The 24,157-nt window shown below is 40.1% G+C and overlaps 1 protein-coding gene across 7 annotated transcripts in view; it reads left to right on the forward strand.

The window, feature by feature from the left end:
- The window catches only part of KIF2A (kinesin family member 2A), an 83,649-nt gene that overhangs the window by 37,199 nt on the left and 22,293 nt on the right, over positions 1 to 24,157 (forward strand). For all 7 annotated transcript variants that reach the window (XM_034773331.1, XM_034773328.1, XM_034773329.1 and 4 more), the window contains exons 9-15: positions 1,412 to 1,574; positions 7,071 to 7,161; positions 7,387 to 7,450; positions 8,754 to 8,845; positions 9,064 to 9,206; positions 9,974 to 10,178; positions 11,216 to 11,326. In XM_034773331.1, coding sequence (XP_034629222.1) covers positions 1,412 to 1,574; positions 7,071 to 7,161; positions 7,387 to 7,450; positions 8,754 to 8,845; positions 9,064 to 9,206; positions 9,974 to 10,178; positions 11,216 to 11,326 — 869 coding nt within the window. The remainder of the gene's footprint in view (positions 1 to 1,411; positions 1,575 to 7,070; positions 7,162 to 7,386; positions 7,451 to 8,753; positions 8,846 to 9,063; positions 9,207 to 9,973; positions 10,179 to 11,215; positions 11,327 to 24,157) is intronic.

Genomic DNA, 24,157 nt, shown 5'->3' on the forward strand with positions numbered 1-24,157 from the left:
CAGAGGTTATCCCAGAGGGTTATCAGCAAGTAGCATAGGCTGCCATATCAGATGATTATGACAGACATTATAAAAGACTATTTAAGACTATCCCTCATACACATTCTGACTACTTAGAAGTGAGGTACAGTTTTGATGCAAAGTATGGACCTATTAAACTCTCCTTTCACCTACATTCTTCTGTGTGTCAGTTCCATATTTACTGCAGAATAATGCACATTTTCAATGTGCAGTACTGCACTTGAAAACTGAGTAATTTACTTGGTAACTTGGATTTATACTTTAGTTACTTCCTAATACCCGTGTAATTAAAAGATGATGGCCAAGAATCAAAACATAATTATTGAAGTCAAAACCTTCCATCTAATTGTGGAAAACTACATTGTATTCTTAAATTGTGTGCCTCAAAGAGATTTTTATATACAGACAGAAGCAGGGCACATCAGTGGTCTTGACTATATACAAAGGATCTTTATTTTTGTGCATCTTGTAGATGACTGGGTTCTCTGTGTGTTTTACTGATTCATACATCTCATGCAATTAACGAACTGTAGTGATGTGTAGTAATTATAGCCCATGAACTTAATAATGCATTTCTTTTGTTTGTTTGAGAAGATAGGTAACATCCTTTGAAATTTGCAGCCTTTTCTTCTAACAAAATAATTTTAAAAGGGTTTTCACTTTAGCAGAATAAAATTTTAAAGATCAGTTTTTATGCTTTGCTGACTAAAGAATCTGCTCCTGGAGTGATTGTGAATGAAGCTATATTGTGTATAAAATGGAATAAAAAGTTTCCATGGTTGAAAAATCTTCATATAGCTATAAGGAGTTAAGCAAAGGGCATGTGTGGAAAAATAAATGGTACCATTTGTAAAAATGTCCAGCTATGTAGGTAATAATTATATTTATGAATTTAAGATTGATAATCAAAATAGTGTTGGATTGTAGTTGTCCAGCTGAGGAGGAGATGTAATTTGTTTGTTTTTGTTTGTAAAAAAGCAAAACATAAGGCAATAATCTTTGGATATGTCATAAATCAAACCTTAGAAGAACTAAAGCATTTTTTTTAGAAAGTAATTACAGAACAAACAGGCAATTGTGAATTATGAAGCTGTCATTCTTTCAAGTGATACTAGAAAGGTGCTCAGAAACTGCATTTTCAAAACTTTAGTAATTTGTATAATCACTAGGACTCCATGATGGAATTACACACTTACAGATCATAATGTGCCTGATTTTTTTTAAAATGTAGGGATCAGAAGCCGAGATCCATGACATCACATTTACTTGGAGCAGTTTCATTACCTTGGACATTGTAAGAATGTAGATGACCAAATGGTGTAAAAGTTAATATGCATAGATAGTGTGTATATATAGATACATATTTATATATCAATCATTTATTTTATAGAAACTGTAATGAAAGACCTTGATGTAATTACAATTCCTAGTAAAGATGTTGTGATGGTACATGAACCAAAACAAAAGGTGGATTTAACAAGGTACCTAGAAAACCAAACTTTTCGCTTTGACTATGCCTTTGATGACACTGCTCCTAATGAAATGGTTTACAGGTATGTGTATACACTTTTTGTGACTATTTTCCTATTTCTTTTCACTTTCTGTATTCTTGGGCTTCTCCTTGACCCTAGACATTACTCCTCCTCCTCCAATTGGTCTTCAAATCTGTTTGCCACTTCCATAGCTTTGCCCATGTATATTTTTCCTTTAACTCAATTTGTGCTGAATTCATCTCTCCCTTAAACTCCACTTGCCGAGAGTATTGTAATTCTCTGCCCTTCCTCAAATCCCACCTTTTTAGACCAGGATGTTGCTTCCTCTCTTCTCATGCATGCAGTATGTGACCTCATGAACCCTTTCATCAGACCAGTCTGTTGGCTCTGTGGTCACTTCAGGATCCAGTTAAAAATCACCTTACATATTTTAAAAGCCCTTTATTGATGCGACTTGGAGCATAGCTATATCTTTGCATGTTTCTTTTTCTATTGCTTTTACCAATCCCTCCCTTCATCCAGTGCTAGCCTCTGTTCTGTCCCGGCACCGTGTCTGCCCTGTGGGAACCTTCTATCTGTAGTGCACGCTCTCTCGAACATCTTGCACCCTATTTAATAATCTACATTTCTCCAATCTCTGTAAATCTTTAATCTCACTTTTCCGTTGGTATTATTTCTCTCTTATCTTTGTAACTGTACTGTTTAACTCTGAAAGGAGTTTTAAGTTTGTATGAAAGTTTGTGTATTTAGATCCTCGTGCATGGCTTCTTTCATAAAACTTAATAAAAACTGCTTGCATATATATAATACATACATGCATGCGCACACCCACTCTTATATTGAAACAGTAAATCTCAGATCTCTTTTATGTTAACAGAGGTTTCTCTCTTCCCTTCATACAACGTAGTAGTGTGTTTTCTTCCATATTTTTTTCTTATTTGGGAGGATAATCAAATTTAGCTTTCCCATTAAAGAAGTATTTGAAACAAGATATGTATTTTAGTGCATTACCACCATTTAGTTATGTCACAAAGAAAAGAAGATTTAGTGTGATTAGTTCCAGTTTAATTCAGGATTTTAAATCCTCTCATATTTTTATACTGAAAGTTCTTAAATTTGGGAATCAGGAGTGTTCAGTTCTACTGCATAATCATCTATTTATCTTTTTTTTTTTTTTTTGATGACCTACTGCTATTGCAGTATTTCCTACATTCATGGCAGTCAGGCTAATGTCATCTTTTTAAATATATAAAAGAAAAGTTATATATCATCTTAGTTTTGAACCTGATGTTTCTTCTGGATTTTCAGGAAGGACTAATCTTTGTATTTCTGAAAGCCTAGGATTGCATTTAAGGAACATATTAAGAGTAAAGTTGGAGTATATTTGGGCTTGGTACCATTTTAGCTCTTGAACTGTCAATGACTTATTTTATTAAACATTTCTTAAATATATTGTTTCTGCCTTGTATTAAAACACAATGTATGTTGCATAGACTGAATTTAAGTATATATTATCAAATCCATTTATATGGAGAGCTATTTGTGCATATTCTCAGGCTAGACAGACAATATATTTTTTGTAATAGATCATAAATATAAAAGATACAACTTCCAACCTATGGTAAATGTCCCCCATATAACTCCATGTGAGAAAACAGGTTGAAGTAAATGTGCCAGAAGAAAAAAGATGCTGCAAATACATTGTTAGGTGTAAACAGTCTTGGAGGAAAAAATGGACTCTGTTGCAGTGTCTTCCTTCAGGCTCTCCTGTGCCTTGGAGGTTTTCATGAAGTAATATTCTCTGTAACAAGTAGCCAGGGGAGGGGAAATAATATTGTTATCACTTAAAAGGAAAGTTTGTGACCCCATTTCTGCATAGTTAGTGTCCCCTAGCAAATTAAGTATACTCCAGGAATCTTCAAGCTTTTCCTATCTAATCTAGGGTTTTCTTTTTCTAAAGCACTGTCTCTGGCATTTGTGACCTCTTCAAAACCTCTAGAGAGTTAGTGCTTTCTTCTGACGAAAGAGTGAAAGAAATTGGAATCATCTTCCATGTTTAGTTAATCTTGGAGGTCTAATTCAGGAAGAGCATACATAAGCAGAGGAATTACTATATTAAATAGACCAACGGTTCATCTGTTCTAGTATCCTGCTTCTGGCAGTGGCCAATGCTACCTCCTTGGGAAGATTATAAAAGCCTCCTATAATACACGTAGCCAATTGTGCAATATTGTATCATTAATATGAGGAATTTCCCTCCAAGGCTGGTTGAGTACCAATTTGTGCTTAAGTAACAAGATGGAGAGATCTTGTTTCTTTGGTTTTGGCTAATATAACTTAATTATCTGGGCCATAGGTGCTAACTTCCCCTCTGCCTGGTGGGTGCTGGACCCTGGCCCTGCCCCTTCCTGCCTATGCACGCCCTCACCTCACCCCATTCCACCCTTCCCCAAAGTCCCCGCCCCTTATAAAGCTTCTAGTTAGAAACCATTCTTCTTCTTCAAATGATTGCTCATCAGTTCCATGTAGGTGTGTGCATGCCATGTGCATGTTCGTCGGAAGGTTTTTCTCTAGCAGTACCCGTCGGGTCATCTATGGAGCCCCCTGGAGTGGCGCCTTCATGCTGTGTATATAGGTTCCTGCTGCCTCTTCAGTTCCTTCTTACCGCCAGTGATGGTCGTTGAAGCAGCTCCTCTCTTGCATTAGCTAGCGATTTCCTAGTGGACTCTCCTTTTCACTCTGTAAAAGGTTTGAAAGTCTTAATGATAAAGTTATAGTTGATGATAAGTGTAGTAGTTAAATTTTAGTTGGGGGTTAACCTCCTCACTATTTTGTTCCCGTCCCGGGGACCGGAGCATGCCTTGGTCTTAAGGTTTCAAGCCATGGGGGTCCTGCCTGAAGCCCATGCCAAGGGGAGACCCACATAATTTCTGTCTAACGTGTTTCGGAGAGGGACACCAGTCCAAGAGGTGTAAGATCTGCAGGGGTTTTAAACCCAGAACTAAGAAGGAGCGGGACTTTCATTGAAGTTCCTTCTAATGGAGTCAGCTCTTCAACCCTAACCGTCCCAGGCAGCTTTAACGTCTGAGCCACCTTATACAGTGTTTTATAAAGACAAGGTGCAGTTGCGGCTGCACCTATCTGTTCCCCCTAAAGTAATCTCACAGTTTCATGGAAATTAGGATATCTTTCTACCAGTGTTCTTCCCGAAGTTGGACGCAAATGACAGGGAACGCAGGCTCCATTCCCAAGATGTTAGACAGGCTCTGGCTTTTTACACTGTTTAGGAAGTCGACGAAACTCTTCATTGCCATTGCTGAGAGAATGAAAGGGCTGCCGGTCTCATCCCAAGGAATCTCTTCTTGGATCGTGGCCTGTATCAGGCCATGCTACAACCAGGCAAAGATACCAGCCCCAGCATCGACAGTGCACTCCGCGAGAGTGCAAGCTTCACTTGCAGCATTCCTGGCACAGGTCTCCATTCAGGACATCTGCAGGGTGGCGAAGTGATCGTCTGTTCATACCTTTATGTCGCACTATGCCATCACACAGCAGACTAGAGATGATGCCGCATTTGGTAGAGCAGTGTTTCAGTGAGCAATTCAGTGAACTCCAATCCCTCCTCCAGGGGAGTGCTTGGGAGTCACCTACCTGGAACTGACATGGGCAATCCCCCCAAGAAAAAACGGTTATCTACCTTTTGTAACTGTTGTTCTTCTAGATGTGTTGCTCCTGTCCATTCCAAGACCCACCTGCCTCCCCTCTGTCGGAGTATCTGGCAAGAAGGAACTGAAGAGGCATTGGGTCGGCAGGGACCTATATAAATGACCATGAAGGCGCCTCTCCAGGCGGCTCCAGAGCTGACCCGATCGGTACCGCTAAGGAAGAACCTTCCGATGATCATGCATGCGGTGCACACACACCTACTTGGAATGGACATGAGCAACACATCTTGAAGAACAACAGTTATGAAAGGTGGGTAACCATTTTCCCCACCCAAAGAAGCAAGATAATCTTTCATAGTTGATGCATAGAATGGGGGACAGTAATTACTCACATGCTCCATCTTAGGGAGTCTTGAGCTGACATCAGAACATTTGCATTCTAGTTATATCCTTGTACGGTGCTTAAAGAGAGGGACCCAGGTTTTCAGAATGTGCACATTCAAAAACACACATGCAGAATTACCATGAATAATGCAGTCCTGTGAACCATGTGCAGATCATGTGCTCGTAACACCATGAAAGCATCAGCTAAAAAACTGCTGTCTAAGTTACAAATAGTATTATTTGGGGTAAGAAATTAGAGCTTTTCTAAATTTAGCAAGTGTTCTTAAGCAGTACAATTTTTTTTAGATACAGAGAATGGTGGTTTTTTTTTTTTTTTTTTTTTTTAAAGTGGTGTTTTTGTAGGATCCTGAAATTGAGGGTGGGAGGAGAGAATATCTATAGATGGCTATTCCCAGGATTTGGTGTTACTGCTCAATGCAGCTATGAGCTAAAAAGTTTACTTTTAAACTCTATTTAACTGTTCTGGTGCTTATTACACACTGTATAATTGGTAAGCTCTTTTCCATTGAGCTTATCCTGTGCCCAAATCTACTCAGTTATAAGGGCTTAGTCTTCTTTTATTAATGTAGGTCTCCGTTTTATGGTAAATTAGGTTGACAATAATTGGAGTTCTGAAAATAGTCTTTTCAAAAGGGATCACTATCCTATGACAAACAAAGAATTTATGCCCTCTAAATATAGCAAATTATGTATTTTTCAAGAGTACTTCCTCACTGATCCTTTATAATCTAAACTTTAAAATGCTTATGCTCTTTCCTTCTGTGAGTTGTCTTTTTATCCATGGCAGGTAAAAAACAACTGAAACAAGAAAATTTCAGTGGCCTTCCCTTAAACTTAGGAAACCTGTGTACTTAGGTATTTGCCTGGACAAACACCTTGTGTATCTCTAATAGTCACTTAATATACAGTCTCCCCCTCCCCCCCCAGAGTGCAAATTAATTCCGTTCTAAACACAATTTTCATCTAAAGTGACTCCTATATTTTTTCTACTGATGGGAGTATTGCTGTGTCATGTCTGATTTGGTTGTTGTAGAAGAGGGAGGCTAATGTGTGACTATAGTTTTGTTTTGCCATGTCTCTTGGCTATGGAAGTATCTATTAGAGAATTCAACTGCAAAGAAGTTGTTAGGGGTTTGGAGAGCTTGCAAAATCTCCCTTGGAGCTCCTGCTTAAGTACTGGTTACTAGGCAGAAAACATGGTGTGACTGTTACATTTGACTAGGGATTTATATCAGAAATTACTCTATTAATGCAAATCCACTGTCAGTATACATAACTACAATAAACTGTTTAAAAGATTGTTTTAATCCTTTGATTTAGACAGTCATTCCTAGCTTAACTTTCGAACAGTAACTTATCGAACAAATACTTAGGAAAATGTTTAGGAAAAAAAATGTTGAGTTCTTGGGGGGAAATGTTGGATTTACATTTAATTCTGTTAAACTTCAATGAAAAATGTCTAATACTTCTGCTTTTTTGATTTAAGGTTTACAGCTCGACCATTAGTGGAGACCATATTTGAAAGGGGAATGGCCACATGTTTTGCATATGGGCAAACAGGCAGTGGAAAAACCCATGTAAGCAATTCTTTTAAGCTCAATAATACAATGTATCCACAGTACAATTTTTTGTCAACACTTTCACTTAATTGGTTCACTTATTAAATAACCAGACTTGTAGAAGAGCTCTGTGAAGTTTGAAAGCTTGTTCCTCTCACCAACAGAAGTTGGTCCAATAAAAATATATTACTTCACCCAACTCGTCTCTCTGATAATAAATATGTTCTGCTATTTTTATTTTAGACTATGGGTGGTGACTTTTCAGGAAAGAACCAAGATTGTTCTAAAGGAATTTATGCACTTGCAGGTAAGTAATCAGGTGCATGCATGTATTTTCTTACGAGTTGCTGGAGATACAGATAGTAGAAAAATCTAGTTTACCCATTTTAATTTAAGTGCCTGCATATTTTGCATTGTTATAGAAGGGAGGCACCAATAGCTTTTAAGCTTGTAAACTTTATTTACTTCAATATATGTATCAGTGTACTTAAGAAAGTATAAATGGCTGAGGAATTGAACTTCCCATTTGTGGGGGCTTCTGTAACTCTCCAAAATATTTTGCTAGTTTTAACTCCAAAAGGAATTCTTAAGACAAATATACCAACTCCTGAAAAGAATGTGTAGGAGTACCTGGCCATCCTGCTCTGTCAATCTCTAAGGGAGTCCATGCCTCCTAGCTGTCACACACTTAGAACAATAATTTGTAAAAGGGGGAAACTAGCTGTCTCTAGAGCTTCGGCCTTCTGGGTTGAACAGTATTTTGTCATCGGGGCTCAGGCCCTCAAGCAGGGCGATGCACCCAAATAGTACATGGGACTGTGGCCCTCAGGCTGGGCAGAACAGTGAATAATCTAGGGGCCCAGGCCCTCAGGTAGGGCAGAGCAATAAAGGGTTTAGGGTCCTAGCTCTGGCAGATGGTAGACTAACACAGGTCTCCTGGCTTAAGGTGGGGAAGCTGCCACCCCAGAGATGGGGTAGTAGGAGGACCTGGGCCCACCATACTTCACCGGGTCCCAGCCCTGGGTCCGAACAGTGGCGGACTGTTCTGCCACTAGGTTGGCAGGGATCCGGCCGCAACACGTTGGTCTGGGTTCAGGCAGCAAAGCAGCTGGACTATTGTTGGCTGTTCTTGGGCTACTTCCTACCCTCCCTTTGGGGTGTACCTAAATCCTGGGATCATCTTCCATCTCCCCAGGGTACACCACCAGTGGCAATCCCGGTAGCTCTGGTGAGTCTTCGGGACAGTGGTGGTTTTCTGCACGCTCCTGCTCCAGCAGCAGGTTGGAAGTATATGTCTTCCTCAGCATCTCCAGCTCAACTGAGCTGCAGGGCCCACCTTTTGTAGTTCCTGTTCCTATCCCGCCCCTCTGCTTCTGGTGGAGTGGGCATGGCCTTCCAAGTTCCGCCCACCAGGGGGCATATGGCCATTCCTCCCTGTCAATCTCTGAGGGAGGCAATCCTTCCTCACTACAGAATGGAATACCTGATTATAGTTGTAACATGTATGCGAGAGAGACATGTGAATAAGACAGACAATTGTGTATTTAAAGATTCTTGACTAGATGAAAATGCATAACTAGATTTCTGTATATTTGAAAATTTATTCACAGCTCGAGATGTCTTTTTAATGCTAAAGAAGCCAAACTATAAGAAGTTAGAACTTCAAGTATATGCAACATTTTTTGAGATTTACAGTGGGAAGGTAAGTGCAAGTTCTTGATTTGGGAAAAATATCTTCAGAGAACACATAAGGGTTCTGAACAGAACACAGAAGGATTTCTCATTTTATTTTCATATGGATATTTACAGCATTTTTCTAATCACTTGTTTGGCTGAATTATTCTGAATTTTATTATTATTATTTAGAATTAAGTGTGTCCTAAAGACCTCTTATTATACCTAATTTTTTTTTTTTTTAAGGTTTTTGACTTGTTGAACAGGAAGACCAAATTAAGGGTGCTGGAGGATGGTAAACAGCAGGTCCAAGTGGTGGGATTACATGAACGGGAGGTTAAATGTGTTGAAGATGTACTCAAGCTTATTGAAATAGGCAACAGCTGCAGGTATCTACTATGTTTTTAGTTTTTCAGTGTAAATTACAGTGAATCAGAACACTTTTGCCATAATAAGACTGTGTGTTTGTCCTTTCAAAGTCTTAGCTTTCTACACTGTACAATACAGCTTTTCTTGAGCTGATTGACTACAGTTGTGCTGTTGCCTTCCTTTTGGATAAAAGTTGTTTGGTTATCTACATCTGCCAAGAGGAGTTGAGATGAATTTTCTGTGTGCTGTGAACTGTATGTATTTATGTAACCAGCTTACTGTCTTAATGTCACATTGTTAATACTCTGGAATACTGACAGATTTTTAGGTTTTAAAAGCCAGCATACATTTATGTTATATGACAGAGATTCTTAACTGTAACATTCTTTTCTTTTCTTTTTTTTTTTTTTTAAATCCAGCCTTACTGTGTTTAAAAAATAGTCTTTTGCCATGATTATTGCTCTCAAAAGATTAAAATGTTCTTTCTAGGATCCAGTCTGATTATACATTTGGGGGGTGGGGGGAGGGAAAAATGCTTGGATACTGCTCTTTCTCTTTCATGCTTGCGCTCTCCCCCCTTTTTCCTGGTAGACGAGATGGAGCAGTATATGTAATTTTACTGTTTTTTGTCAAGTTGTATTTTGGTGGTATCCACAACGTGCTAGGCACTATCAACACTTCACTTCCCTGCCCTGAAGAGCTAACTTACAGGATGTTTCAGTGTGTGTGGTCCTTCATGTGCACTAAATAGTTTTCTCCCCCCCCCCCCCTTTTTTTTTTTTAAAAGAACATCTGGTCAGACATCTGCAAATGCACATTCATCTCGGAGCCATGCAGTGTTTCAGATTATTCTCAGAAGGAAAGGGAAACTGCATGGTAAATTTTCTCTGATTGATTTGGCTGGAAATGAAAGAGGAGCAGATACTTCCAGTGCTGATAGGCAAACACGGCTGGAAGGTGCTGAAATTAACAAGAGCCTTTTAGCACTCAAGGTAAATAAAATTCACTCAATTCTATTTGAGCAGATGGAAGTCTGCTCATTTATTATTCTTCATATAACCAAAAAAAGTCTCTAAGATGAGTGTTTGTGTAGGTAGGTCTTGTCCACTAAAATGATAAATTGATTGCTACGACATTTAAAATGTTTCCTCTAAATGCTTAAGCGGACACTTGTACTATAGTTCTACTTGTTAATTATTGTGTAACAAGCATGATATAGAACATAAAATTACTTGGTAATATGGTATAAAGATTTTCTTAGCATAAGCATGGGATGGCAACATTATTACCAAGTGACATTTGGGGGCTAGATCCACAAAGGGATTTCATGCCTAAGTCCAACATTTAGGGGCCATTGAGATCCTCAAAACTCTTGCATAGCTGCCACCTAACCTTGAATGCACTGAATTCCCTAGAACTCCAGATTCACAATCCTAACATGTTTCCTTGCTAGACCACGCTTCCTCCACAAAGTACGGTTATGTGCTTGTCTTTCAACGCATAACTACAGTGCTGTGATTGTGAACTTGGAGACTAAAGATTTGGCTGCCCTTGACCTGGAGATGTAATTTCTAGCTAAGGTTGACATGTGTACGCTAGATTTGATCAAGCATGCTAAAAATAGTTGCATGCGTGATAGCTGCGGCAGCTTGGATGGCAGAATGAGCTATCCATCTTAGTACCTAGGGTAGCAGGTGGGATTATACTCAGGGCGGCTATCCTGTCATGCTGCTTGTGCTGCCACTGCTATAATGCTATTTTTAGTGTGTTAACTTGATCAAAGCTAGTATGCATGTCTGCCTTCGATGAAAATTACACCCCCAACTTGAGTGTATACAAACCGTTAGTATTAATTCTGAACTTCCTTCATTACATTCATTGAAGGTGGATGCCTAATATTAACTTAATTTTAATTTAAAGTACAGCAACATATCATCCTGGACTTATATTTTCTGTATGTGGATTGCATTTATATTGTAATATTTTTGCTTTGATTATGAGGAGAACATAAACTTGTTTGTTCTTTCAGGAGTGCATTAGAGCCTTAGGCCGAAATAAACCTCATACTCCATTCAGAGCAAGCAAACTTACTCAGGTGCTAAGAGATTCATTCATAGGAGAAAATTCCCGTACCTGTATGGTAAGTTTGTTTATTAGATTGTAAGTGATTATATTTATAAAGAGAACAGGAACTGCCTATTAATGATCTGATGGTTAGTCTTGGTAACTTGCTACCAAGAGAGTAGATTTAAAATTTTTATTTAAAGTTAATGTTTAAAATTAAATGTACACAAGTTAAGAGGGAAGGTACTGTAATCTGGGGTCTGGCTTGAGTTATGAGGGATTACAGGTATCAGTTACAAGGATGAAGAGTTACATACATATCACATAACCAGCATAGACCCAGATAGGGGTGTGGGGTTTTTTAAAGCATCAGTGGATAAGTGGGCTCAGGTACATCACCCATGGAATGTATATTAAACTTGATTGTATCCAACATATGGCATGACACTTAGAGATCATCTTTCCTCCCCTTTTTCCTTCTCCCCAGCCAGATATCTTCATTGTGTATGTGTTTGGCAGTAGTACCAGAATCTTGGAAAAGATGGGGGGAAATGCATGAGAGTCTCTGACCTGACAAAAAGATAAATTCAGAGCTGGTATCAAGTACTCAGACTGTAGGATAGTCTGCTTGGAGGTGAAAGGGATTAGAGAAGTTAGTATAGGAGAATTAAAGAAGGGGATAGAGACATATGTACATCAATGTGCAATATCATTACCCTGCAATCATTCTGAAAAGCAGGACTTGTTCTGCCAAATTGGCAGAGGGAACAGATTAGGAGAACCAAAGGTTCTCTTTAACTTTCAAGTGCAGTTCTACTGTGAAATCTATTTTAGTAAAAATGACATTTTGTGTTCCATAACGGTTCTCTCTCAATAACTTCTGGATCAAACGTTGAATTTATAAATGGAAATGTGGTGCTCTTCTTCCCCTCCTCCCGCCCCCCCCAACCTCCTCCAAACAGCCAACTCAACTAATTTCACCCAGAATCAGAAAGCTGAACTGTGTTCTTTCTGGCTTGTGCATGAGCACTAGTAATAAAGATTCTGCAAGTTAGTCTTCCATTACTTTTGCCTGTTTTCCATGAGCAGAAATTGGCCCTACAGTTAGTTTCTTTAACATGTTTTATTACTAGTGCAAAGCCAGAATAGACCAAACTCACTTTGCCATAGCTGAATTAGATCTGCTGTGGTAACAGCGGTGAAAACTTGTTTAAATCAAAAATAGTAAACAGATAGGAATATGAATACATGCAGGAATTAGACTAATTGAATCAGAGTGCAGTTCTGATTAAAATCATACCACTTTTTGAATACTACATAGATATCTGTGTATTATTTTCCTGATTTCCCAGGTTGAATTTGCTTAATTTTTATAATTTTTGACATCTATGAAAAGAATTTACTATTTTTATTTATTTATTTATTGCATTGAGAATTGCGTTGAGAATGCTGGAGTGGTCCTTATGATTCTTTGATCAGTTCTTTGTGCTTTAATTATGGATGAAACATTCATTTTTTTTAATTTCAGAAATATGTTCACTGTAAAATGAGCCTCTGAATGTGGGGGTGTGGAAATTTGACTGCATGATATTTTTTGTTTGTTTTCCAACCAGTATTCTCATAATTAGGAATGTGAAGACCCTTTCATTATAAGCCACATATTTTTCAGGCACTTAACTTTTTATTTTGAATTTTCTCATGCTTATTGTCCACCTAAAGACAAGATGTTGGGTTTTGGGGTATTTTTTGTGTATGTAAGTTTAAACAAATATTTTTGGCCTTGCATTTTTTTTAAGACCACGTTTTTGTAGCAGTTATATCTTGTATGCTGTGTTTGCATTTAGATTAATCTTTTTTAAAAGATTTATTTTTAAAATTCTGTATGATTGATTGTGGAAACATTTGTAGAAACCAGGTTTATAAGCAATTGGAAAATTACTCATTTTTAACAAAGCAGAGAAATGGGAACATTTCAGATATGTACAAATTGCACCACTTGTGAAGTAACATATTATCAAATATAGTTTAAGATAGTTAGGTCAGACCAGTCAGCTGTTCAGCACCTCCACAAACCCTAGTCAGCCTTTCCTACCCTCGAAACAGTCTTTCTGTTTCTTCTGACCCTCTTACTCCCCAACCATTGATGTTATGAATTAGATCAGGGATTCTCAAACTTCATTGCACCGTGACCCCCTTCTGACAACAAAAATTACTATGTGACCCCAGGAGGGGGGACTGAAGCCCAAGCCCACCAGAGCTCCACTGCCCTGTGGGTGGGGGGGCCAATTCCAAAATTGGGTATGGCCTAAAGTGAAGCTCAAGGGCTTCTGCTCCATCTGGGGTCCTGTAATCTGAGCACAGCCAACCAGGGCTGAAGACGTTGGGCTTTGGCTTTCATCCTTGGCCCCGGGCCCCAGCAAGTCTAATGCCAACCCTGGTGACCCCATTAAAACTGGGTTGTGATCCACTTTGGGGTCCCGACCCACAGTTTGAGAATCGCTGAATTAGATCATGTCATTGATGACACACTCAGTTCAGATTTCACATGCACTAGTCTAATACATCAACTTAATGTACTGTGCTCTACTGGAAGTGCAAAACTGAAACTGATGCAGAGAGTGTAGCAAAGGACATGCCAGTCTTGAGAAACATCTGATGCTGTCTTTCTTCTTACCCCTATATTTTAAAATGGCATTGCAAAGGATGCAACAAGCTTTTAGACCTTTCTGCTAAAACTGTGTACACTGCTGTTTTCAGAATTTACACTTTCAAGCACAGTGTGTTCTGTGTAAAGGGCGTAAAGTCCTAGTGTGTGGAAAAAAATGTGAGTATGCAATGTAATGACTGCATTTATTTGACTGTAGAATACCATGATCGTGTGTGTCCTTGTCTTTTATTTTATTTTATTTTATTTTATTTTATTTATTTATTTATTTTTTAGTTTATTAAAAGAAGGATCTTCTAAGAACTGCTAGAGCAACTTCATGATTATTTTACACACACAGATGTCAGGAACTTGTAAGTTATGGTTCTCATCATAACTACAACTCTGATTAAAACTTTAGTATATGTGCAAAGTTAACACTTTATGTGGTATATAAGCTAGAACACATGGGTTGTCAGCTAATACAAACACACCTTTGATTTGCTGAGGCATAAGGTTTCAAGTATTTTTAGCCTTAGAATATGGATTTTTTTTAAACAAAAAGTAAATACTTTAAAAGAAAATAGTCTCATTTTTCAGAGTAGCAGCCGTGTTAGTCTGTATCCGCAAAAAGAACAGGAGTACTTGTGGCACCTTAGAGACTAACAAATTTATTAGAGCATAAGCTTTCGTGGACTACAGCCCACTTCTTCGGATGCATATAGAATGGAACATATATTGAGGAGATATATATACACACATATAGAGAGCATAAACAGGTGGGAGTTGTCTTACCAACTCTGAGAGGCCAATTAATTAAGAGAAAAAAACTTTTGAAGTGATAATCAAGCTAGCCCAGTACAGACAGTTAAGAAGTGTGAGAATACTTACAAATGGAGATAGATTCAATGTTTGTAATGGCTCAGCCATTCCCAGTCCTTATTCAAACCGGAGTTGATTGTGTCTAGTTTGCATATCAATTCTAGCTCAGCAGTCTCTCATTGGAGTCTGTTTTTGAAGTTTTTCTGTTGTAATATAGCCACCCGCAGGTCTGTCACTGAATGACCAGACAGGTTAAAGTGTTCTCCCACTGGTTTTTGAGTATTTTGATTCCTGATGTCAGATTTGTGTCCATTAATTCTTTTGCGTAGAGACTGTCCAGTTTGGCCAATGTACATGGCAGAGGGGCATTGCTGGCACATGATGGCATATATCACATTGGTAGATGTGCAGGTGAACGAGCCCCTGATGGTATGGCTGATGTGATTAGGTCCTATGATGATGTCACTTTAAAAGATATGTGGACAGAGTTGGCATCGGGGTTTGTTACAAGGATAGGTTCCTGGGTTAGTGGTTTTGTTCAGTGATGTGTGGTTGCTGGTGAGTATTTGCTTTAGGTTGGGGGGTTGTCTGTAAGCGAGGACAGGTCTGTCTGTAACTGTCTGTACTGGGCTAGCTTAATTATCACTTCAAAAGTTTTTTTCTCTTAATTAATTGGCCTCTCAGAGTTGGTAAGACAACTCCCACTTGTTTATGCTCTCTGTATGTGTGTATATATATCTCCTCAATATATGTTCCATTCTATATGCATCCGAAGAAGTGGGCTGTAGTCCACGAAAGCTTATGCTCTAATAAATTTGTTAGTCTCTAAGGTGCCACAAGTACTCCTAGTCTCATTTTATTGATCATGTAAAATACTTTATCAAAATTTCACTCCCCACCCCCACTGCCCCCCGCCTCCAATTATCCTGTCTTTTGGCAGTGAGAGGATCTTTCCTTGTAAGGAGATTTGTTTACAAGAGAAAAAAATCTGTCTCAAATGTTCTAATTTGCCATTAGAGTTCAAAACATTTTGCAAATGTGGGTTGTGTATATATTATCCATAAACTTCCATCTTAAGGAACATCTTGTATGTACGTGAATTCAGGTTCTTGAAATGTGCTAGTGCATACTCACTAGTTCATTTTTTCTTGCACAAATCAGCTTTGGAGGGCTGTTCTTTGAGCCTGAAAAGCTCTTTACGATGAATTCATGGATTGTTTTATCCGATTGTCCTTTTATAGTTTATTAGGTTTTCTGTTATAATTTTTAGTATTAAGCCTTAATAGGCCTAGTGTTTAAAATGTTCTCTACTGTATGTAGGAAATCAGAATATGATCCAGAAGCGTCAAGAGTTGAAAAAAAGATGTTCAATGTGGACAATTATGAGTGGGACCTGTTTCGCTATAAAGAAAGCCACAGATGTCAGATCTGCTTAAAGATATTGTTTTGAGCTATCAGAGCTCGGAAGGAGAAGTTGCAATCTTACCTTGCGACCCTCTGAGAAGCAGAACTCTGGTTTGCTGGCACAGTACTCTTTCTAGTTTTCTTGAGGTACCTTGAGTATTTGGAAGTTGGAAACATCCAACAAAATCTTCAGCTTCAAAGGAGCATCAGCATAGCTCCAGACTTTTAGTAAGGGCATCCTCTTTGAGTTTGTAAATACTGTATTATTGCTAATCTAAGTGGTATATTGAGGGATGTGTGTGTATAAACAAGTATATATTGTTATGATTGTTGTTATTAATCATAGTATGTGAGAGAGCACTGGAATGTAAAGCCGTTTTCCCTGGCTTTTGACTGCTCTAGAAGTTGTACTGGTTATATCAAACTGACTGGCCCTTTGAAGTAACAAAGGTAGACTAAATCACAACGAGATATGCTTCTGGGACTGTCTGGATTAGGATTTAAAGGTGTAATGTTAGCATGTTTTAACTAACGTGTGCTAACATGTTTGAAAAGACTAGTGTATATAATACACTATAATATAAAGACTGCCTTTAATGTGTATTAATTGCTGTTCACTTTAAAGCCACCACTGTAATTTAACTTGTTAATATGTGTTAAAGTAGCATGCCTTCACCGTGATAGACTTTTAAAATGTGTGTACAGTATTAGCACGAGGTCATGGTTGCAGAACAGTATTTCCACTAACACTGGGTAACATATTGATTACAAATGTTAAGGGCTAAATATTTGAAGATCCTGAAATAAGATGTATTAGGTAATGAGTCAAAAACCAGCGATACTCCTGGCTCTTACTGCTAATTTAATAAAAACATTAGAGAAAAACTCTGCTACAAAAATTTCACATTGCACTGTATTTTTAAATAAAGCCAGAATGGAGATTTAAAAAAAAAAATCTCATCTACCGCTTCTTAAAAAAATCTGAAAGCAATGTTATGGGTGATATTTAAATGTATCAGAAGCCAGTAAATTGAAAAGTTTTATAGTTCTAATTATGCCACATTGCAAAAATATTACATCAAAGCAAATTAACTATAAGAAGTACAAAAAAAGTTAGGTTTATGCAATGATGCAAAGTTAGTTGCTGTGGGAATATTTGAATTGACTGACTTCTGTGTTTTAAGTCTTAGTGTTGCATTAACATAGTTGTTTGCCCTTTATCTCCTGTATTTATAAAAGCAAGGAAGCAGAGCATTAATTGTTAATGTGCAGTCAAACAAATTTGACTGTAAATTCAAATTAATACAGAGGAGCATTCATTTGAATGTGCAGTCCGCACATTCTATTCATACGTTGCATTTGCTGAGCTGCTGTAACGCTTCAGTGTAGGCACTTACTACAGTGATGGGAGGGGTTCTCCTATTGCTTTTGGTAATCCACGTATCTGAGAGGTGATAGCTAGGTTGACAGAAGAATTCTTCTGTTGACCTAGTGCTGTTTACACTGGGGATTAGGTTGATTTAACTGCATCTCTCAGGTTGTGGATTTTTCACACCCCTGAGAGACATAACTATACCCATGTAACTTTTCAGTGTAGACCAGCCCACTCCAGTGTGGGGAGCTCAACGTTATCCTTACAAACCTGATGGAGCCCCCCCTTTGAGCCTCTTTCGGAGTGATGTTTACTCTTGTACTCAAGATGGCTGTTTTAGTTACCATTACATCAGTTGGAACTGAACTCCAAGCTCTCGTAGTTAACCCTCCTTACACATCCATTCACAGAGATATGATGGTATAAAAACTTCATCCCAAGTTGATTCCCAAAGTTGTGTCAGTCTTTCATTTGACCTAATTTATCCATTCCCCTTCTCCCTCCAAGACTCCATACCTTTCAGGGGGAGAGAGAATTCCATAACTTGGGAGGGCCTTATAATATACTAACTTGACAGAACAAACCCTTTTAGGCTGTCTTCCCCCCCCACCCCTTCTTTTTTTGCCATCTCCTCTCAAGAGAATTTTAAAATGGATTACACAGTGTATATGTCTGCTATTATATGATCGTATGGCTGAAATATATACCATTTTCTTCACAGATTCGCGCTCACTCCACTAGAGCACAAGCAGCATCCTCTCCATGCTTTAGGATTTCTGTATCTGAAATTTGCAAGGCAGCTACGTAGAGTTAATCCTCTTAATTTCATTAAATGCTATGCCCTTAACCTGGCTGCAAGATCAGATACCAAATTTGATAGAGCAGTGTCAGTTGTTTTAGTTAAGTGACAGTCAGAACTCCTCAATCCCACCTAGAGTGGGATCCACACAGACACATACTTGAAGCAAAAAATGCTTACCTTTATAGTAACTGGTTTTTGAGATGTTTGTATGGATCCCATGGACTGTGCTGTCCATTTCCCACAGTCTTCTTATCTGGGATTCTGAAATAGTGAGGGAGCTGAGGGATTGCGGAGGCACATATACAGTGTGGATGGGGCCCAACACACACTGCTCTTCAAAATATTCTGATTTTGCTGTGCTCGTGGAGCATGTGAGCACCTAGAGTGGGATCTGCATGGGCAACAACATCTCAAAGAACCACTATTACTATAAGGTTAAGTAACCATTCTTTTCACGCTTGAATAGCTCAGAAAAGACTGAACAGATTAAATTAGATCTTGTTTTGCAGTCCTCCGCTGAGTAAGACCAAGCTAAGGGTAACAGTTTAGGAAAATAAGACCCTGGTAAGAGACTTGGAACAAGCATGTCTTCTCCAGTGATATTTACTGTCTCCATAATGTCAGCCTGCTTCCAAATCAATGTGCAAAGATGGTTGTCGGTACATGGCAGGTAACTAGAGTGTCAAATTATAGCTTGCTAAAGTAATGAAACAATAGGCAGCAACAGGTGAATCATTCCTCTTGAGACCTGAATACATTATAAATATTTACAGAGCATCTTCTTTGGCGCTATATTACACTAAGAACCTGTTGGTTTTGTCTATGTACCATGCATGTTATTTTGTAACTGAATGTCTTTTGTCTCTCCCCTCTCATGTCTGTGTATCTCATTCATTTGTGATATGTGGATTTAGAAATATGGGGCTTTTGGTAATGATTTCAGGTTCATTTTTCCAAAGGAAATATAGAGCAGAGTTGTTCTCCAAATCTAGCCATTCCAAAATGATAGGGAAAGGTTTTTATCCTACCAGAGAGTAGAGTGAAGAGGTGTAGTTCAGGAACAAAGACTCAAAACCGGTAACCTAATGGAGTGAGGAAACGTGCCCGATGTTTTTAAGAAATCTGCTAACTTTTACCTGGAAAGTACTAGTGGGAACTTTTTTTGCAGTATTGGTCTCAGGATATTAGAAAGACAGCTACTGTGTGTAAGCTTGTCTTTCCCCCAGCAGAAGTTGATCTAACAACAGATATTGCGTCATTGGCCTTGTCTCTCTAGTGGAAATTTTCAGTTATACCTAAATATTGCAGCATATGTAGTCCTCTGTCAAATACCTTCTGAATAGATTGATTTTAGTGAGTGAAAGAAAAACTAGAAGGTCTTGCTGCGTGTGATGTTATTGATGTCTTTTTCACTCGGTACTCTTTAAGAATGGAATGTGTAAAGAAATGCAAAGCTGTATTTAGAACAGTGTGAATGATACAGTAGTACATTCACAAAACTCAATTACTCAGCTCCCTTGAGGTATTGGAACAATTGTCAGGTGGGGGCTTAGTTTGAACACAACTTGATGCAAGCTAATGCCTGATACCCCCTTTACACAGTAATGGCTTTGCAAGGATTTAGAAACTTGCAGATCTTGTTTATTAGGTCCCATAGTAATTCATAAAGAAAAGCTTGTGGCAGTCATGTGATCTGTTTAAATGAATAATTTTTCTCTGCTTTTCTTAGCAACCAGTATGTACTAATATTAGAGGTTTAAATTTGGTGTGGGATAGCAGGACTCCCTAGACTTTTCCAGCCTTTCCTACCCCCATATTTTTCCATTCTCTGAAGTAGGAGAATTTCTTCTCAGGATGATTGCTTGTGCTCTTGTACAATATGCAATCTTCACTATACTACACTAATCTTCATCTGTTTCAAACTGCTGTTGTCTGGACTGGCAGAAAAATGTTACTGTGAAAGATTATAGACATAGTTGCCCTGAGTAGTCCCATGTTTACCTTTTCATGTGGCACTTGGAGGAGCAAACTAGATAATGTGGAAGAGCTAGGACACAGTTATGCCACTAGTACCTGATTTTAGCATAATTAAATTTACTGAATGTTGAAAAGATGCTGCGAGCTGCAGTATTTACTTTGATACTAAATTTGAAATTGAAACAAGAGTAGGATCCAGACCTCTTTATTTGATACTTTGTTAGCAATTTAAATTTATCTATAGATAAAGTTCCCAATTCAGGAAAGCATCTCTGTTCAGGAAAGCATGTAAGCATATATTTAACTTTAAACAGGCACATGTGCGGTCCTGAATTGGGGGCCACAATGAATCCCTTAAATCCCTGTCAGGTCACACGAGTGTTGAAATGGAGAACAGTTCTTTGAGTAGCCATGTGTTCCATTTAGGTGTGTGTGTACCAGAGCCAGACAATTTTGCGTTGCTCTACCTGTGGAGGGGTGGTGCTCGTGCCTTGTGGCCATAGCCCCTCCCTGGCTATATGAGGTGGCACTGCCCCAACCTTCTTTAGTTCCTTTTTACTGCTCGGGGCTGGAGTCAGAGATCTGTGTGGTCTTAACCTCATAACTTCTCCCTATTTTAGTGTTTTTTCTAGTTGTCTGTAGTTAGTAGTACCCTTAATGTTGGTTAAATTAGCGTTAGTTGTATTTAGTTAAGTATTCCCCTGTGATGCCCTCTCTGGGGTTTAAGCATTGTCGTCATGTGGCGGAGTGATCCCTAACAATGATCACCACACGTGGTGCTTGCTGTTCTTGAGTGAGCCCCATGTCAAGGACTGGTGTTTGATCTGTAGATGGTTCACAAAACGGATTCAGCTAGGGATCTTTGCCTAAAATAGCACCTGCTCAAACAGGCCCTGCAGCATGCTTTGACACAGAGGCCCTTATAGAATCATAGAACATCAGGAAGGGACCTCAGGAGGTCATCTAGTCCAACCCCCTGCTCAAAGCAGGACCAATCCCCAGACAGCTTTTGTCCTAAATGGCCCCCTCAAGGACTGAACTCTCAACCTTGGGTTTAGCAGGCCAATGCTTAAACCACTGAGTTATCTCCCCCCCCCCCATTTAAATTTTTTAATATACTTTTTACGAGACGCAGATCAGAGGTCACCCTCAGGTTCTAAGAGTGCTTCTGCTCCACACTCTGGAGCAGGCACCTCTCCAGAGAGATGGAGGAGCTGTTCCCTGTCCAATGCATTGAGGAAAAGGTTGCATAAAATCTATTGAGACCACTCCAGGTCTCATGGGGTCTCCTCTGCCTCCTCTAGGAAGAGCGTGGACTAGCCTGGGGTTAGTGCTGGTGCACAGGATGGTGCCAAGTGCCTCTTAACCGCTCCCGGGTACCAAATTGGGAGGTTAGAGACCCTGTACTGTTGACTCCAGTTCTGGCCTCAGGGCATCTGTTGAGTCTGGTACTGATTGCTGGCAGTAACTGTTTCCACATCAGTGGCATACCAGGGGCTACAGACATCCTTTGCCTTTTTGTTCCAACCTCTCCTTTGGTCCAGGACTTTGCCAGGGCTGCATCGTTGATAGCCCATTGGCTGGACAGGCTGCTGAACCCTTGGGTCTGTTGGCACCACAGCCCAATGTTCCCCTTCCACAGTCTGTGGAACCAGGGCCAGTACCAGACTCGGTGCAAGGAACTCGGCACCAGGAAACTCCTTGTCACCATTGCAGTCAGCAACACAGATGTTACAGTGGTGGCTTTCACCACCCTCCACTTAGGCAGCTGTTTCAGTACCACTGCTGACTTCGGGTCAACACTGTTTCTGGCACTGGTGTACTTGATGCTGGTGGTACCGCTTCCATTATTGGCGCCGATCCCTGCCTCGTTCTGGGTGACAGATGAGTTAGACCGTTTACTTGCTCCCTGAGGACTAGCTTCACCTTTATCCTCAGAAACCTGAGACTCCTCAGCATTGTGGTCAGGATCTTTCTCCTGTTCTTCATCACCTGACCCACATTGGGGCCCATTTATGGGGCACTACAGGCACCAGGATTGGCACTCGTCTTGTGGTCGGGATGGGGGGCCCCTGGCCTGGTGCCTACTGGCCACCAATCCCTATCCTTACCAGTACCCAATCCTTCCTCTCATCTGCATCACTGTGCACTTACTTGACTGGGTCACATCCTCAACACAGGAAAGTCAACATTGGGCCCTACTCAGAAAATGGAATTAATTATGTCCCTAATAGACTGTACGCGTTCGAGAACGTTCCTGCTGATTGACTGTGTGGTCATTGGCCTGCAGAATTCAGCGGACATTGGCTAGTGTCCAAGACATCTTGGACTGTTTGCTGCATCTTCAGTTGTTGGGACTTGCACTTAGCTCATTGGGGGACATCTATTGGTGATCTCAGCCTTTCATCTACCCATTCATGTAAGATCGGTGTTTTCCAAAGCCATAGTGGCCAAGTCCTTGAAAGGAATTCTTCGTCTCCATCCACTGGTAGGGGAACTGTTTCCCTTGTGGGACCTTAACATGGCCTTAGCAGCTCTCAGGGGACCTCTGTTCGAGTTTCTGGCATCCTGCCCCTTTCCTCTCTTATGTCAAAAAACTGCTTTCCTCATGGCAATAACATCTGCGAGTGTGTGAGTTGTAGTCTTTTGATGGTAGAGTCTTCTTATGTGGAATTCTCCAAAGACCAAGTGATGTTGCAGCTGCACCCAAAATTTGTGTCTAAAGTGGTCTCTGTTTCATTTAAGCCAAGCAGTATGTTTGCCTTTGTTTTTTCCTAAAGCACATTCATTCTTGGAGGAGCAGTGCCTTCAAACGTGAGATGTCAGATGATGTCTGGCCTTTTACCCGCACAGGACTAAACCCTTTTGGGCTTTGCCTCTTCTGTTTTATCTCATATGCAGACCATACGAAGGGACAAGCAGTCTCCTCACAGACTATCTCTAAGTGGATAACTTCCTGTGTCAAGACTGCATACGAAATGTACACTACATATAGGTCCGAGCCCATAGCTTTCTTAAGTGATGTCTCAATATTGAACATTTGTGGGGCTGCCACATGGTCATTGATACATACGTTTACAAACCATTATGCCATTACAGCGGCATCCAGAGCAGATGCAAACATTGGGAAGACAGTCCTGCAGTTCTTTTTTAAATAGACTCTGAGCCCCCACCCCAGAGGGTACAGCTTGAGAGTCACCTAAGTGGAATACATGGCTGCATCTACTCGAAGATTACTTTACTGTAACTGTGGTTCTTTGATGTAATGCAGATGTTCATTCCACGACCCTCCCTCCATCCCATCTGTATGTCTCTGGGCATTCAGTGTGAAGGAGCTGAGGGGGGTCCGGGTGATGACACGTGATATAGCCGGGGGGGGGGGGGGGGGGGGAGAGACTATGGCCATGAGGCATGAGTGCCCCCCTCTACAGATACTGCTAAGTAAAATTCTACAGCTTCGGTGTGCTGGGCATGCACAGACTCAAGTGTGCATCGCATCTCAAAGAACCACAGTTACAGTAAGTACGGGAAGAAAAAAAATCTGGTAACTCATGCCAGGATCCAGTAGAGTCTCCCCCATGCAGACTCTGTCTGACCCTGACCTCCCATTCAGTCAGGCACGTGCTGCCATCCCCACGTGTCCCTGGACCCCCACTCAGCCATCCCCATCTCCATGTATCCCTGCAACCCCACTCAGCCACCTATTGTCCCCATGTGGCCCTTCACCCCCACTCCCATTCAGCTCCCACCACAGTCTGTCCTCCCCCCCCCATCCCTTCTGAACTCTAGTCTATGTGACTGCCCAGCAGCCCCCTGTGTCCTGCTGTCTGTTTTCCCCCCCTCCCGCCCCATCCCATGCCTTCTCACCTGGCCCTGCGGGCAGGGC

The sequence above is a fragment of the Trachemys scripta genome, chromosome 6 (assembly GCF_013100865.1).
Source record: "Trachemys scripta elegans isolate TJP31775 chromosome 6, CAS_Tse_1.0, whole genome shotgun sequence".
NCBI lineage: Eukaryota > Metazoa > Chordata > Testudines > Emydidae > Trachemys > Trachemys scripta.